The 12,234-nt window shown below is 39.4% G+C and overlaps 1 protein-coding gene and 1 pseudogene across 1 annotated transcript in view; one reads left to right on the plus strand and one right to left on the minus strand.

Moving 5' to 3' along the window:
• Positions 1-12,234, plus strand: part of LOC144628465 (uncharacterized) — a 54,375-nt gene that overhangs the window by 2,155 nt on the left and 39,986 nt on the right. The window contains exons 3-6 of the mRNA XM_078486559.1: positions 969-1,212; positions 1,494-4,445; positions 5,720-8,374; positions 8,804-8,953. Coding sequence (XP_078342685.1) covers positions 969-1,212; positions 1,494-4,445; positions 5,720-8,374; positions 8,804-8,953 — 6,001 coding nt within the window. The remainder of the gene's footprint in view (positions 1-968; positions 1,213-1,493; positions 4,446-5,719; positions 8,375-8,803; positions 8,954-12,234) is intronic.
• LOC144628691 (uncharacterized protein KIAA1958-like) lies at positions 11,270-12,178 on the minus strand (annotated as a pseudogene).

Consider the following 12,234-nt stretch of genomic DNA (forward strand, 5'->3'; position numbering starts at 1 on the left):
AATCTTTTAATCTCATGTTTTAAGAGTTCTGAATAACGTTTGTTGTTCAAGGATGTCAAAGATTCAACTGATCATCAATGATACGCTTTGAAAAACTCTACTTTAGATAGCGTAAAGCAAGCTTCATTCCTACTCGGCAAACAAACACACAACTGTATTTACAGAACGTAAAACATGACCGTATTAAAGAGCGGTTTTCAATCGAGTGACGTAAAACCAAAACCAAAGCAATCACTGTGACCAATCACAAAGGACACAGACAATTCAGTGAAGAGTCAGGAACCAATCACAATGCGATACAAATACATGTAACCGGAACAAAGCGCGGAAAAGTTCTGGAGAAAGTGCTGGAGTTTTTTATACTCATTTATCAGCGTAGTAATGCAAAACTAAAGCAAATGTGAATTACATTGGATACTCAAGTAAAAGCCGCTCTAGTAGTAAATGTGCCTCTTAATTACGCAACTGGATTATCTGGAGCTGAGCTTGCAATGGGACTAAATTAAAAAAAAAAAGAAGTTAGCGCGAGTAGACATGCGCTCACGTTTTTGCACACTTGAAAATCTACCCGGAAAATGTTTTACTAATGAAGTTGCTTGCAGAGATTTATGTAGTGTGACGTGTCTGAAAGGTTGTTTCAGTCGCGAACAACCAATCCGAGACAATACATTGATCTCTGTAGAAGAACGTCATCAGCTTGGAATTTTATCAGTGTACAGTAACAGACTTTTTTCTCGAGCTGAAGAAGAATAGAACCCTGAAAATATTTTTTTTTTTCTTAGGATAACAAAATTCTAAGATTACTACGCTTTTACTAGCATATAGGCTGAGGGCAAGATAGCCTGTGTACAGCCGTCGCCTCAAAAAAATCGGGGAGGGGGAGGGGCACGGCTGTACACAGGCTAAGGGCAAGAAAACAACTGACATTTCAGACTTATTTACTGTATAAATTATCAATTACATTGTAGGTCTTCAGGGCTCCATTTGGAAGAACACTCACCGTGCATTTCCGGTTGATAACTGGAAGCGACTTTGAGTTCAATGTTACAGATGGACGTACAGAGAACAAAACCCTACTCAGTACGATCACAGATGAGTACAATGGAAAGACAATAAAAATTGGTCCTAGTTCTGTTTTGGAACTTTCTTTCTATTCAAAAAGCAATTCCAAAGTTCCTGCTCACTTGGAGATGATTATAGTGGAAGATCAAGGTAACAGTCTGCCCATGAATAAATACATTGTTAAGCACATCGCAGCTTTCAATTACGGAACTGAGTGGTAAAAATAAACGTTATGCTAAGTATGATTCCAGAAAAGGTTAAAAAAGGTTAAAATATGTCAAAAGCTAAATGAGTGACCTTATTCATGACGCTTACCTTGTACTTGAAAAAAGATTACAGATTCATATACTTTCAATATTAAATTATTTTCATAGATTATGACTATCGCGCTTTACCATTATAATGAATATTTGGATTTTGCATTTATTCAGGTTCGCTATCATCACTTATGATATCAAACAGCAACTTTTCCGACAACTTTAAGACCGGAATTACAGTGTACGATCTCATGGGTCATTCTCAAATTACTGGCACTATGGTTTCGAAAAACGGTGATGATGGCCTACACATCAACGAAGTATACGGAAGACTCCATGTTGTATTGTCAGCGTTTGAAAATAACAAAAATCGTGGTGTACACATAGAGAAGATATCAGGATCTATGGTCCTCCAATCCGTTCGCTCCTTGGAAAACCAAAAATCAGGAATCATAATCGAGGCAGGAACTCTGTCACTTTTCATGTCTGACTGCTACGTTGACGAGAATTTGGCTCGTGGCTTATACATATCAAAGCAGCTCAACTCTATCGTAAGTATTTCCAACACGCAATTTATTCGCAACAAAGGAGGCGAGGGAATCCATTTACAGGACTTTAGCGGAGGTTGTAAAATTCGTCTTTCGGACATATCGTCACTGGGAAATTCTCAGCATGGAGCTTTCTTTGAAAGAGTGAAAGCCATCAGCTTGAATGTAACATCCTCTTCGTTTGACGGAAATACCTTACATGGAGTATATGTTAATCAAGTTTTGACAGGTAACCTCAATTTTGAAAAGATTTCCACCTCTAATAACTTTAAAACAGGTATAGTTGTTATCAAAGGAGGCACCAGCGTAAGTATAGAATCCTGGACTTCTATCAGTAACCACATTGATGGATTTTACTTAGAGTCTCAAGAGGGGCAGCTTAGGTTGAGAGACTGTGTCGTTCATGGAAACAAACGGGACGGATTATCGTTCGCCGATTCCTATGCCGCTCGACTTCAATCAGCTCATCTCCAAAACTGCAGTGTTTCAGAAAGCAGCAGATACGGTGTCGCATTTTATCTGACCGTTCAATTCCGACAAGGTACTGAGAACTATACTGTGACTGTGACAAATTCTACAATTGCCAATAACGCTCTTGGTGGATGTTGGCTTCACAATTCTGGCTGCAGAAATAGCTATACACGTAAGAGACGCGTTCAACTTTCATTTGATGGAAACATAGTAAAGGGAAACCAGAAATTCGGTTTGTATATGTACGGTCCCGAATGGTACGAGCTACATGCTGTCTTCCGAGATAACGACATTAAAAACAATAGTGGATATGCGATGAAGGTGATTTACTACGACTATTACACCTGTTCGAGCTATCGCTCTTCTCCCGTCAATGTAACAGTTCTATCAAACACATTCATCAAGAACAAAGGAGAATATACTGTTTTTGTTGATTACAATGACTTACCCCAAAAGCGCCACATTGTCTTTAAGAATAACACCTTTCTCGAGAACCGAGGTATTCAGTCGTTCTTCAGTAATTATGTCCGTACTAGAACACAAGCCGTTCTAGCCGTGAAAGAAGGGACCGCCATCGTTGAGCACAATTCGTTTTTCAACCCTTTGTTTCCCCACGAAATGGCAACTCTTCTTAAAGATCACGAACGATTTATTCAAGCCAGAGAAAACTGGTGGGGCACAAAAGACGAGTGCACAATAAAGGAGAGGATTTTCGACTTCAGTGATCGAGTCGAACTCGCACAGATCAAGTACTACCCATTTCTGGATTCATTTAATTCTTTCAATATTAAGGTATATAAAGGTAACAGACCTTTCTGTTTTCTGAAAGGAAACAGTTTAGGAGGAACATTAAATCAACCGTTTACCTTGCCGAAAGACAGTGCCACTTATCAAGTAACCAGTGATGTCATAGTTCTACCTAAAGGAGTTCTCACTATAGAAGAAAACGTGACATTAGAATTTCCATTGCAAGCCATTTTCATTGTTTATGGACAGGTTGTCATCAAAGGTACTAAGAGTAAAAGGGTCAAATTCATTCCAAAGACGCCTTTGCAGAAGGAAGTAAGGCTGGCTGGTGGACCTGCTCCTTGGGAAGGAAGACTTGAAATATGGTTCAACAACGAGTGGATGCCGGTATGCATTAGCAGATATTACTACGAGTCCACAATTGTATGCAGGCAGTTAGGATATGAAGTTAATACTTACAGTTATCGTTCTTCCAGTGGAAATGAAAAGGCTTTTATCCACAATGTTCGTTGTAACACAGATGAAAATGACAGCATCATGCATTGTAACAGGAACAACTGGATCTCTTCGTCATCATGCTCAAACTATGTTGCGTATATCCTTTGCAAAACTCCATACTGGGCTGGCGTTCACTTGACAGTAACACCAAAGAAAAGTGACATCAAGACTCTCGACATAAGCTACGCCGGCTATGCTTACAGAAACGACCTAAGAATTCCTGGTATTGCCTTAAGGGTGGACCTCAGTCACCACAATATCAGGGGGGTCTTCGTGGATAATTCGGCCGCTGTTGGCTTGCAAATGATGTATCCAGATCCCTTTAAAATTTCTCACGACATCATGAACGCAACAATAACAAATACCGAATCAGATGGAATACGGCTGGAAACTCCATTTCTTAATCTCGTGATGACTAATGTTGTAAACACGAAAGGCTATGGGTTTCTGTATAATTATAACTGGAAACCCCTCAACACCCATGTCTTCAAAATGGCGGATACGAGTGTCAAAATAAATATCCACATGTGCTCTGAAAATAATACCTTTATTGATGATTCTAGCCTGGTGTATTACCTGCTCGTAACAACAGAAAGCAGTCGTGGTTGCAAAATGGTGATCACAGTTCCGCAGGATTATAGCATTGGCATGCAACTTATCCATCATGATATAGGTTCGTATGAAGTGTTTCACGTTTACAATGGACTAAACAAGACATCAAGCAATCTTTGGGATATTCACAGATTAAGCTGGTCAAGCCGCCCTGCGTGGAAGTCAAACTCGAGCTCGGTCCTTCTCGAATGTTCATCTCGTTACAACAATTACCGGAGCACAGTGCATTTTCTGCTCTTTCTTATCAAAGGTAAGTTTTACGTTAATTGCGATGTTTAATACATTATGATTTTACAGTACAATTCATTTAACACATTTTGCAAATAGTGCGTTCAGGTCTAATTTCATCCCCCACCGTTTGAACAGCCAAAAAATGATCGCACCATACATTCAACTGAAAGCTACACACATGTTCTGTAAATTGTGATTTCGCAAAAGAAAAAGGCAGTCATTTGAGCATTATTCTATACCATCCTTTCATTTTTCATCGAATTAAGGCGATTTTCTAGCCTCGTAGATAAATAATGAAATTGTTAAGTTGAAGTTCTTTTAAACTGAACGTTAAGGGAAATTCTGTTTGGCAAACGTGAAGTATTTCTTCCTTGTGAACACAGGAGGTGGCCGCATAAGAATGGGAATAAACTTGGTTAATAATGCAGTTGTTGTCTTCTCCGGACGCAAGGAACGTTTGGAGTTCTCATTTTAAATCTCCTTAGGCACATACTGCCTACCAACTCCCCTCACAACTGTTGCAATTTATGACTAGACCATTGAGTTGTCTTAATATCTGTATCAATCAGAGCATAGTGGCAACACTGAGGAAACCATTACGTGTTGTACAATGTAGCCTAGGTAATACCATCTTAACCCTATCCAGACGGGGGGGGGAGGGCGGAAAGTGCCCGTGCTGACTTTGAACGCTAATAACTTTTTCAATATTCAACCAAACGCTGCCAAACTTTCCGACTATATCAAAAATTTATCTGGAAATGATTTGATACGATCAGTTGCTGTGTCAGGAACTTGACGTCACCATGGCAACGACATTTTGACAGGCACGTTTTCCCAAATTTAAAAGTTTCGTGTTTCTATTAAAGAAAAATAACTTTAATGCAATTAATTTCACCTTTTTACTGGTATTAAGCACACTTTCACTGATTTGGGGTACTTTCCAGTTATTTTAAATGGTTTTCTGACGTTTTGAAAAAATTTCGAAATCCAAGATGGCGGATCCAAGATGGCGGCTGTTTTGGCATTATGATGTCATTTGTGACGTCATCATCCCACGTGACGTATACCAAAAGTTAGATTTTCGGACATACTATATATCCTGTAAGTTTCATTGTGATTGCTTAAATATTCTAGAAGTTACGAAGGGGGGGGGGGGAATCCGCCCCCCCCCCCACGGTCTGAAAAGATTAAAAAAAAACGGTCTGAATAGGGTTAATCCTGGATTACTGTAACGACATTAACGTTTTGCTCACTTTTGTGTACTTATCACTATCTTTATATTTCAAATCATAGACACGGAAAAAACTGAACTTGAATCAGCGAACCTTATTATTTCCAAAAGTAACTTTATAAGTAATGCCAAAGGTGGAATCTATTTGGGTGGTGAGGACTCCGGCAACATTGAAATCCAAAGCTCAGTCGTACAAGACTCACTGAATAATAACGGCCTGACGACGGGATTTTCAACTGTTAAGAGCCTGAACCTGTTTAACTGTTCCTTTATTGGAAACAAAGTTGGAGTGAAGCTCTATTCATTTTCTGGCAACGTTAACATCGAAAATACCAAATTTTCAAACTCAACCTCCAATGCACTTTACATAGATTCGGATGGTAAGAAATCTGTCCATCTTCTAAATAGCAGTGTTACTTATAGCAAGGGATATGGAATTTACCTTTATGGTTACTATGAAGACGTGAGATTTTCTGCAACCAAAACCTTTTTTGGATGGAACAAAGATACCTCTATTTACTCAAAAATTCGTTATAGTCGAGGCACACCTGGTATCGCTCAAGCGGTTTTTAAAAACTGTACATTTTTAATGAACCAGGGACCGGTAATAAACATCGACACATCCCCACAGTTTCATCCATGGGAATTTGAAGGAAATGTTTTCATGAACAACACTCAATCATCTGTTGTTATGACAACACGATATACCGATACGCGTTATTCACCTGGAATCTTCTTGCGAAGAAACAAGTTCTTATTTAACTTTTTCCAAGAGAAAGGCGTCATATCTATTAAAGGAGGCGCAAAGGCGTTGATCATTGATGGAAACGTATTTGAAGGAAACCAAGGACGATCGGTTTATGTAGAAGAACAGTCTTTTGCTCCTTGTACGGTGAAAAATAACGTTTTCAAGGATAACAACAACTCAAATGAAGGCGTTATAGAGATTAGAAGAACGGAAAAGGAAGTCGTGATTGTTGGCAATGTTTTCAAGTCTAACGAAGGGCTATTCGTGGTTCTCCTCAATTTGGAATATAACTTAGGTGTAGGAGCGGCGACGGTGATCAAACCTATAACCTTCATGAACAATACACTTGTGAACAACACCAAGGACACATCAAGGTCTCTGGCCTGTGAAGTTAACATATCCGGACTGATGGATTATAAAACAATTTCCATTCATCATAACAGATTTAACAGCAAGAGCTTTTCAAAGGAACTATGCGTGAACATCTTTGCATCTTCCCACACAAGCGTTGTAAATGCGTCCTTAAACTTCTGGGGTTGTGAAGATGAGTCTGAAATTAAGGAGAGAATCTTTGACGCTGAAGACAATTACGAATACGCCTTAGCTGTTTCTATTCCGTTCCTCGACAGCAAGGGAAACGTCATGCAAGGCGCAAACGAAGACGACAGCCTCGATGCACTTTCAAAAGGGTATTTAGGCGGACGTATTTCCTCTGCCCTTCACCTGCCGAGTAAGTACAGTCCTTATAAAGTAACCTCTGATCTCACTATTTTGCCAGACGCTCGACTAACAATTCACCCTGGTGTTGAGGTACAGTTTGGCTCCGGTGTTGGTATGTTGATTCTTGGTTCACTCTTTGTGCTTGGAAACAGGGATCATCCCGTCACTTTCTCTGTGTTGAATAAAATTCAAACTGGGAGATCAATACCGATTCGTTTAGAAGGAGGTACGTTCCCGTGGATTGGACGTTTAGAGGTTTTACAAAATGGCAATTGGACCCCGGTGTGTGTAAACCAAAGTATGTCATTTGGAAGAAATAACGCCAAAGTGGTATGTGAACAACTCGGATATCAAGCACCATCGTCCATCGATTATGCTTTTCAGGCATCTACTAGTTCAGGGCAGTTAAGTGCAATGATAAGCTGCAATGGAGATGAAAAAGAGATTGACAAATGTTCGCTTTCTTATCATAATCGCAGTCCTAATTCGTCGCGCCAAGTTGTTTTAAACTGCAGTGGAGAAACGCCTTGGGGAAATTTAAGATTCATTCGCGAGCACAGAAACACATCGTATCCAATTACATCCAATCTGCAGTACCTGAAGATTGAGCACTGTGGTGAAAAACATGGCAAGATGGTTGCTGCTATTGAAACAATCCAGTACCTTCCAGAAATGAATCATTTGTCTATTTTAAACTGCACAGCAGGTGGTATCAAGGTTTTGTTTCCAGAAAGAGAAGTATACCTGAAAAACGCCTCCCTGGTCAATACTGGGGGAAATGGTAGTGAAATATTGATAACAAAACGGAATGTTGCCCTTGAGAACGTTACGTCAACAAACAATAAGCATGGGTTGAGTTTCACTGAGCCTGATGGTCATTGGATGGATGGTCTTTCCTACGGACAAGTTATGCCATGTTCTCCAGAAACAACGGTCACTGTCAAAGATCGTGATTTATTCTTATACCTTAGGCCACCATATGTGAGTTACTCAAACCCGGAGGTTTACTGTCAAGTGGTCGTCCAAACTGACGGAGATGCAGGTCTTGCTCTTCAGCTACTAGTGATGAAGAATATGAAGTACATCACAATAGAAGATCCTAATGGACATACAATGCTGAAGTATTCTGCCAGATATCTCAGTCCGTTGTCAAGACAACGAGTGGTTCCGTGGAATACTGTCACAGTTCGTTTGGGTGGACGGCATTCTAGTGAAATGATTTTACAAGTTCAGCGAGTTGAAAATAAAGGTGAGATTACCTTTTATTTTTCTAGGAAAATTATAGAGCTAATGTTTCATGATGGCAACTAGGAGGGGGGGGGGGGAGGGCGGAGGGGGGGGGGAGAAACTTCCTTTGTTACACGACTCAAAAATGCGTCATAGCGGTACCGGGCAACCATGTGTGCGCAGTAGCTATCGAATGGTTGCTAAGGGCGTAGTGAATAGCTTGACAAAGTTCTTTCTTTAGTTCGCATGTTTTGGTCTTGACCGATCACAAAACACAATAGTTGTTTGCATTTTGTTTTCCCCTTTGAAGTTTGCCGGACATCAAAACAAAAAACAGTGATAACGGTGACCAGTCTGTCAATGTAAGGCTTGAATAATACTAATTAAAATAACTACATTGATTCTGGAATGATTTACCATTTTTTTTTTATTTTTATTTTTTATTTTTCAGATATCCCTTGCACATTTCAGCGAGGTAGTTGCAATTGGAAAGAATATCCCGGATCTTATTTTAAAAATATTAAGCTGAATTGGAATTGGCAACGGACTTACTACAGTGGAATACCCGACCACAGCTATTCATACAATAATTATTATTCCGGTGAGTAATAAATAATTATTTAAAGTAATTGCCCCGAAATAGAACTGAGCATAGATTTTGCCTAATTTTGAAATAAAACAGTGGGACCCCCATATTCGTTTAGGAGCAGGGAAACCTTTCCAAAGACAAAGTACCCCTTTTTCAGTGATAATTTATTTTTCAAACATAAGAATTGATCTGTTTTCTTTTTACAGGAAGAACTTGATCGCTACACCCAAAATCTGAGAAAAAAATTGATAGGTCACCATGCTCGTTTACGAGAAAGAGACGATTTTTTCCATGCGGCTTAGTCCGCGAGAAAAAATAAATCGTCTAATTACGCGTAAAATTTTGCGTAGAAAGGATGTGCAATGCAAAATGGGGAAATGACTTAAATGGTGGCTTTGCCGGCTTGTTCTGATATTATGTGTTGTCTCGTATTATTGAAGGATATTTAAACGAGATGAAGATCCGAAATTGTCTTAACGGAATTTCAAGACGAAAAATATTTGTCTTAATAATATATTTGACAATTGACAAAAATTTCATAAAAGACGCTAAACGACCGTACTAAAGGGGTAAAGTTCATACAAAATATCATGAAAAATGATCTTTTATAGACTGTTTATGATATTTGTTGAGCTTTATAGTTGAAAACATTTCATAACTGCAGCACGCAAACTTCTCAAGTGCAACAAAAGCTAGTAGCAAGCTAAAAATACAAGATGGCAGGGCCTGGACCACTAGGACCACCCTAGAAGTGGAAATGTAAATATATTTTGCTGTTTTTTGCAACCTGAAGACAACAATAAAACAATAAGCAAGTAGCAGTTTATGCTGGATTCACTGCGACATAAGCTCTAGCATTGTCATAAGCTAGAGTGGATAGCAACTTTACAAGCATAAAAAAAGCACAGGCTTATGTCTAAGCCGCTGTGATTCCCAAGATAAGAAGGACGGGTATGTTCGTTCTTCAGGGACAATATAGGAGCAAAAGAATTGCAAAAAAAACCTTTGGGACAAAAGTTACTGGCAAAGTACACGTGCAGATGATTTAACTACATACTTTGTCGTACAGGATAAGTTATTATCAAATTATCAAATATTCTTTTAGTTTTAACCTTGAGCTAGTACAAGTTTATCTCTTTTACTTGGCTTCTTTCTGCAAGCGCACCTCTAGCCTTAGGAAAACGTGTAAGTTCGTAGTTGGTCAATTTCAATCCGGAGGGGGGAGGTACAGAATAGGGAGGAGGGAGAAATGGCCAAAAAAATTAGGGAGGAGGGAGAAATTTTGGCTAAAAAAATAGGAAGGAAGGGGGAAATTTTAGCTCAAAAAGTAGGGAGGAGGGAGAAATTGGCGCAAAAAGTAGGGAGGAGGGAGATTTACCCTCCTGTCCCTCCCCCCTCAATCCGAACATGACTGGGTTATGTTCATGACACGATTTTTCAACAAACTATTCGGTTGATTGTCGAGTCGAGGTGATTAAGGTACGTTAATTACAGTCTCAACATTTATCGTTGAACATTTAGCATGAAATTATTTGTTCTTCCTTATGCGTCCTGGCTATATCTCAATCAGCGAGACGTCATCACGGTATGCCAGCTTATACTGGTAAATCCGGCAACCAGAGCAGCTGGTAAAAGATCGTTTTCGACTTCCCGAGATAAAAAACATGGCTTCGTTCAACAATAACCTAATGGCTATTTAGCAACCTGACGATTTTAAACAGTCACAAAGAAAGAACAGACAGACTTTCTCATCTTGACATTGCAAACGAATTTCATAGATCGCAACCGTAACAGAAAGCGGCGAAATGTTGGTACCTTTAAAGTATTTAGGCCCAGTTGATCAAAGGGTGGATAACGCTATCCAGCGAATAAATCGCTATCCATTTGACAAGTATTTATTAGGAATATTTAACAAAACCTACTTCGTTATCGAACGGATATAGAGATTACTTCATGGAAAATGCGTGCGTACGATTTTTATTCACGAGTTGAGTAGTGTCAGAAAACGGCGGAACGAGTGAGCGTAGCGAACGAGTGAGTTTTCTGATACGTATCAACGAGTGAATAAAAATCGTACAAAGCATTTTCCATGCTGTAATATGTTTATTTCATAGGTACTGAGATTTTTTTCCGTGCTACTGAGTAGACAAATTTATTTGCACAAATAAATAACACTGTAAAACCATTCAAGTGCTCAACAACTGAGTAAATCAAAGATCTCCAGCATTCAAAATTTTTAAGTTAAGTCAAATGTCTGTTAACGAAGGAAGCCATGCCAATAACAAAGTTAAGTCAAGAAGATAAATCACAATTTATTCATCATCAGAGTCACTTTCCAGTTCCAAAGGCCTTAGACGTTTCCATCGCATCGCTTCGGAGTTTGACGGATTTGCAGTCTGATCCCGTTCTAGCTTTTGTTTGTCTTTCATTGAACTCCAAGTACTCGACTCCGCTTGCCGTTTTCAGTAGCTTTATATCTCCCCAGCGATGTTCTTGGCACCCACGGAGTCCGAAGTGAAGAGTGTTGTTTAGCCAGAGCGTTTTTAGAAGTGCCTCGGGACTACGCATACCGAGCAAACCCTTCTCCTACAATATTTTCAACTCTTCAGTCGCTTGTCAAAGCTACCTACGCTTTCGGTTTATTTCCTTTTCCTTGCTTTTTTAGCTGCTTTTGTTTAGACTGTAGAACTTTCCTGGTTTTCTCAAACACCAAGTCGTTGATTATGCTTACAGAATAACTCTTTTTCTTCTGGTGTCTTTCAAAGCTAGCCACTAAACTTCGAAGAGAAGTCGGCTCGTATTCATTTCCATCTTTGGTACGGACGGCAATGATGAATTGGCTGATGTATTCATTCAGCTCAACAGCCGGAATATCTTCTATTTTTCTGTCTTCGTTATCAAAAATCTTTCAAGCAATTTTACATCTCGTTCAGTTTTTTGAGCGGTGTTTTTGTTTTCCTGTTCTAAAATGAATTCTTCAACTGAGGAAACAGAAGCAAACCTTCCCTCGGCCATTTTTCAAAGCGCGGGTTTTCTTGTCGGCAACGGCTGTGGGATGACGTTTCCTTCAATACGTTCATTCATCACCAGTGAAAATTCGTCGTTCGCGTTGCTAATTGGACGAACGATATTTTTTCACAGTGAAATTTTGTCGTTCGTGCTCCTGATTGGCTAAGCTCTGAATCAGTACGATTTTTACTCCCTACGATTTTCATGAGTAAATCTCAGTACCTATGAAATAAAGTGATTTATCTGGAGATAAGGTTATCCGCCCTTTGAGCAACTGGGTCCAG

This window comes from Oculina patagonica, chromosome 10, assembly GCF_052425735.1.
Source record: "Oculina patagonica isolate OP01 chromosome 10, crgOcupat, whole genome shotgun sequence".
Taxonomy (NCBI): domain Eukaryota; kingdom Metazoa; phylum Cnidaria; class Anthozoa; order Scleractinia; family Oculinidae; genus Oculina; species Oculina patagonica.